Source organism: Abrus precatorius, unplaced genomic scaffold (genome assembly GCF_003935025.1).
Source record: "Abrus precatorius isolate BTA unplaced genomic scaffold, Abrus_2018 Scaffold2, whole genome shotgun sequence".
Classification (NCBI taxonomy): domain Eukaryota; kingdom Viridiplantae; phylum Streptophyta; class Magnoliopsida; order Fabales; family Fabaceae; genus Abrus; species Abrus precatorius.
Genome location: NW_020874362.1, coordinates 2,487,314 through 2,493,458, shown reverse-complemented (window position 1 = coordinate 2,493,458; position 6,145 = coordinate 2,487,314). Strand labels below are relative to the sequence as shown.

Below are 6,145 nucleotides of genomic sequence, written 5' to 3'. Positions count from 1 at the left end.
TCACTCTACTTTGAAGTGTTTTTCAATCGATCCTAGAAGAGTGGAATTAATATAGTCTTGGGGACCATGTGCAGGTAACCCAGGAATTATTAAGCCAATAGTCCTGAAAGAAAAGAGAAGCCATCCTTCTCTGTAGTAAGGTCCACTTTGATAGACAATTCTGAAGCTCCTTATTATTTCTAAAATTGCGTTGAATATCATTGGTATCACGCACCATAGTGAAAAGTAGTTTTTATTCGGTTCTTCATCAAGGACCTGCATTAAAATCAACATATTTAAATACTTACTTACAATACCGAAAAAATTAAATACATATATAAAACGAACGAATCAAAACAAAAATGAATAGTTGTTTACAGTACTCGTTACCAGACGTGAGTAGAAAACTGTACATAAAATTAAAGATAATATCATAAATTAAGAGGGTGCAAAAAATGTACATAAATAAGATCGATCGTAAATAAAATTTGATATTTGAAAGTGACACATTACTTATTTTTATTTTTTAAAATTTTATTTTACACAATTTAATACTGATCCTTTTAAAGACTAAAAATTGTTAAAATATTAAAATGTAAGCAAGTTAATATATTTGATGATTATTAAATGTATAAAATAAAATTTTACAAACATAAAAACTAAACAAAACATTTTTTTCAACAATTAATTTGTATATTTAGTTGAAATTGTATATTTAGGGAATGTTAAAAAAAAAAAGATTTTAGACAAAATGGAATGGAACGATCCATTCATATAATTGTCGTAATTGCAATTGAAGTTACTGTAAACCCTTAGACTATGTAATATTTATAAATATATATTTTTACATTTTAATATTTATTTATATTAAAAAAATACTTATTAAAATAAATAATATGATGAAATATTATTTAATTTTAGTTTATAAAATTTTACAAATTAATCTGTTTAATAAAAACTTAAAAATTAACTATTGAATTTGATCCTATTTTATATTTTATAAAAATATTTGAGAGACACGTGGAGAGAGGGGCCATCTCTTGCACTATTTACATCATATTTGTGTAGTTTTATTCGATTAACATATTTTTTTTATATATTTATTAATTCGATTTTATTAATAAAACTTTTTAAGACAGTTTAAGTATATAAAAATAATAAATTTTCATTTTAAAATATTTTTCATGCAATAGATACTGAGATGTGTAAAATTAATCTTCAGAGTTTAGGGTAATATTTTCTTTACTGATCAAGATAATTACGATATTCATGATATGGCTTACCTCGAGTTCATAGCGGCGGTTAAAGAAAAGACATGTCCCAAAGTGCTTGAACATCATTCCCTTGTCATCGTAAGGCAACCTTGGAACTATATCGTTGCAGTAAACAAACCTACAATATCTGACAGAATGCTCCTTCAATTTTTGTCTCATGTAATCAGTATATGCTTCATCTCCAACTCTTGGTTGTCCAAAAGTGTAGATCCCTTCAAGCCTCTCCAATAACAACGTCTCATCATGCAAACACAAGATTGTCCCAAAGAGAATTGCGAGTGCTCCACCCAAACTATGACCTGTCACTATAAACTTTGCATTTTCATTTTCACTCAACCCTTTCCTTATAATGTCCCTAATAACATAGTAAGCTGAGGGTGGAAGATTCTCATCACGATGATCAATTTCCTTAGGCCACCCAACATTCTTCTGTAGACCTAAGGCTTTCATAAAGCCACCATGCATTCTTCCAACCCCAGGAATACCATACCAAGAGATGTCAAGATCGCTGCACCATGCATCAGCATCAAATGGTTCCGTTCCTCGGAAGGCTACAACATATGTATGACGATCCTCATGCTTATCCAAGACAATCAAGACTTGAGTTGTGGCCTTTCCTTTATTTCCTTGATATTCTGCCCAGTGCAAATAAAATATTTTAAAAAAAAATATATTAATCAATCAAGGATTAATACTAAAAACATTTTTGTTAAAACAAAAGATGTTCTGTTAATCTTCAATAGCATTAATTTAATTTGTAATTGTGTATGAACATAGGGTATATGTCTTTTAGTTCTTACCATTCTGGCAGTTGTAAAACCCCACAAATTCCATCTGTAGAACTCATCAGAAAACAAATTTAGTCAGGGATACCTCAAAGTGAAGTGAACTTATTGATTAGACTAATATTTTGTTTACTTTAGTTTTTATTATCAATTTTAAGTAATTAAAGAAACATTTATTAAAAATTGTTTATTACATAAAAATTGAAAAGTGTAATAAATATGATTTCTTTAATAAATTCTTTATTTATTTATTTGATTAAAATATGTTCATTGAATCATTATTTTTATGTACCTTCCAGTGATCTTCCACGGTAGTTTTAAGGAAAGCCACATTCTCGTAGGATGCTTTAGAAGCCAGCATAGAGAGTGCAGGATAGTACTTGTAATCTTCCCGCTTGACGGCGTCAGAGTCCAACTTTACTCGCACGTCCAAATTTCCAATACAAGACAAATATTTTGCTGATTTGGGATTGGGCAGGACCCACCCACCTGTTTATATATAATTATATTATATATTAAGCTAACTAAAGAAAACAGAAATTAATATACAAGTTATCCTCTCGTACGTAACCACATATTCATACTTTTGTTGTGAGATGATAGCTCCAATTTAGATAAAATTTTCAAAACATACTTATAAAAGTTAAAGGTTAAATAATAAAATGAATCACAAACTTTTTAAGAAGTTTTCTCATTTAACTTTTTAAAAATTTAAAAATATAAGTTATTTTTAATGTTTAAGAGAAATTTTATTAATTTATTATACTGATTTTCTTGTTTTATAAAAATTTATCTAAATTAGACTATAATTATTTTTTTGCTATATAAAAATTAGACTATAATTATTTTCTCAATAATGTTTCAATGGCGACATATATCTCTCTCCTTGAACAGTACGATGCAGCAAGAGAAAGAAAGAAACAAATTTTGTACAATTTTATTACAAATTAAACTCCTAAATTTTTATATATCTGTTTCAAGACTCAAGTTTACTCTCTCTCTCTCTCTCTCTCTCTCTTTCTATTTTTTAACAGCATATCATCCATTTCACCTCTTATTTTTTCCTTTTTCTTTTCTTACCCAATTTATATTTAAAAAGATATTGTCAAACTAAAATTTTTGCACAAAATTAACTTATGTATATTTCTTGTTCCCGTTATACCATAAAGCAGTTAAAAGATTAAAACATAAAAAGAATATCTATGTTTGTCAAAATAAAAGGCAAAAGCTTGAGGATTGATTTGAGTTTTTTCTTTCACAAATATATAATTACAAGATTACTTTATTTGTATTGTATTTGTCTTTAAACGTTTATATATAAAAAAATAGTGAAAATAGAAAGTCTCAACCTTTGTATGTTTTCAAAGGAATATCTTGATAGGAAAATAATCCCTTGACATTTCTTGGTAAATATAAGATATGATTATTGTCATTCTCATATTTATTATCATTTATTTTTAAATAATTTTATTTAAAATATAATTTATCTAATTTATAATTATATTAAGAGTTTTCTTAACTTTTGAGAATAAGTCCTTAATAATAATAAAATTTTATTAAAAAAATATTTATTATATTTTTATAATTTTAATATAATAATTATGTATTTTTTTATAATTTTTTTTATTTATAAATACTTAAACTCTAAAGATGAAAGTTAAAAAAAATTCTTATATCAAAAAGTAAAAAACTAGTATTAATGCAAAAGGAAGAAGAAATAACCTTTGAGAAAGTTAAGGACAAGTCTCAAACCACAGCCGTTGAAGGCAACAAAGTTCATCAAAAGCTCAACGCAATTCCCAAAGAATGCTAGTGGCTTGGCCACAAGCAGCAAAAGCTTCTGGGCCAAGATGGAAATAAATATAAGCCATCGGTGGCCAAAACTTTCATCGAAAGAGTCCTCTGCATGGGTTTCCACAAACTTTCTTTTAGGTAAGTTTGGGTAAAACAAGATGCGAAGGAGATCAAAGAAACTCGCATCTTCAGCGTTCAACAACATGTAACTATCGGCAAAGCCCTTGTTGCAATCGGATGCCATGGCTACCCAAGTAATGAGAGGAGCAATATTATATGCGAAATCGTAAACGATAGTGCTTTTATGGGAGCTATGTTCCTTTGTCACGAGCTCTACTCAGATTTATATTAAGCCATAACAGCAAAGGAAATGTTTGAAAAATAAAATAATAAAACGTGACAAATTAAATACAATGAATACATAAAAATTAAAAGAAAATGTAAACGCGTGATATTTTGTGGAGAGCAAATGAGTCTCTCATCCCTTTCCCTTCTCCGGCCCCACAATGGTTAGTATGTAGAGCCTTCTGCCTCAATGCCTCATCCAGTGCCGCCGACCGGTAGGTGGACTTTTAATAATAATACTAATGGGCATATATAAGGTTTTGGGCTTTTTTTCTATAATTTTTTAAAATTACCTTTTAAATATTTTATTATTATTTAAAAATTATAATAGATGACTCTTATTTTTTTTAGCTTTTTAATTTTTTTAAAAATTGTCAATAGTGATTTTTAATTAAACTGTATATATATCATAATTTTTTTAAAATTATCATATTTTAGTATATATTATTTCTCAATACCATATATAGAAAAAATAATCTAAGGATTTTCTCTTTTTAATTTTTTTTATTTATTTTTATCTAAACTCTCATTTTTGTTTTTATTTTCAAAGGAGTCTTTCATTATACATTTTTTATTGAATGGTCTCCTTATAATTTTAGTTTTTAAATTGGTTCCTGTAAATATTTAAGAAAATGTTTTGGTCCGTCGAAATATTATAATGATTTTATTTTAGTCTTTATAAATATCATGAAATTTTCATTTAATCATTTTAAAATAAATAAATAAATTTATAGTATTTAAATGGACTAAATAAAGAAATTATTTTAGTAACCAAAAACATTTCACAAGGAACTCATTTAAAAAACACCCAAATAAAAAAAATTACAAGTTGTATTCTTAATTTAATTAAGCTACTCTCTAGTAGGTGACTATTCTTAATACCACTTTTATTTGCTTGGTTTTTTTTTTCTTCTTCTTCTTTTTTTTGTGAAAGGTTCATCCAGTGATCGAAGCCCTGGTCCAAAACTTACAACTGTCGTGTACCTAGTCATACACTAATTTTTTTATTTCCTGTCATTAGAATATAAATCTAATCATCGACGTTATATATTTTAGTTGTTATATTTATTTAAATCAGTTCATGTGTTATTTGTTTAATTTCTATTAAAGATCAAGGTTGACTATTAACTTAAAGAAAGTTATCTCTTGCGCTCATGTTCCATGATGGAATATTTTATGTTTGCTTCCATAAATACTCAATAATTTCATAGACTAGATATACATAAGCACACGGAGTCTATATGTTTAGTATATATAAATATGATCAAAGAGTGTTTGGTTGCGGTCAATATTCCATTAAATAAGTACTTTAACAGTGTTTAGCCAATCATGCTCAATATTATGGCCTTTTTTACGCTTTGCTCAAATTGATATGCAACGTTGATGGGGTTGGTAGACATTGCAGATTCAATTCTCTGTAATAACTCATCTGACGAGGAAAGGCATGAAAATTACCAAAAATTATATTGTACTAGGAATGTATGTGACCTAACCAACCAATTTTAAATAATTGGAAAAAAGAAGAAGAACTTAACCGATTAATAGAGTTTTGTTGTCTCATACAAAAGAAAAAGTTTTGTGTGGCATTATACGTGTGTGTGTATATGTATGGCGAATCCTCTCTTTATACTTTGACATGACACGTTATGTTAATTAGTCAATGTGTTTTCTCCCCTTTTTCTTTACTTCGTTTTCCTCTCCATCACATGTTCAGGACCATTATTGTTATAAATATTTTGCTGTTGCCCATTTTCCCAGTGTTCAAAATTCCTCTTCGTCCTCTATCATCGATCACAGGAGACTAAATCTCAGTTCGAATCATCAATGGGAGCCCCATTTGCAATTTGACTCTTTATACGGCAGTCAAAGTTCCAAGTCTAATTGTATTAAATTGACTAAAGCAATTGAGAGTTTAAAAAAGAAGAGATAAACAAAGAGTTTAATACATGAGAGGAAGGAAGAAAACGA

General features: G+C 27.9%; 1 protein-coding gene across 1 annotated transcript; it reads right to left on the bottom strand.

The window, feature by feature from the left end:
* LOC113860130 lies at nt 1–4,076 on the bottom strand. Its single transcript, XM_027492792.1, has 5 exons — nt 3,761–4,076; nt 2,331–2,527; nt 2,054–2,087; nt 1,263–1,888; nt 1–255 (listed from the first exon to the last, which is right to left on the bottom strand). The coding sequence occupies exons 1-5, from the start codon at nt 4,074–4,076 to the stop codon at nt 1–3; spliced, it is 1,428 nt and encodes a 475-aa protein (XP_027348593.1).
* Nucleotides 4,077–6,145: the final 2,069 nt, after the last annotated feature.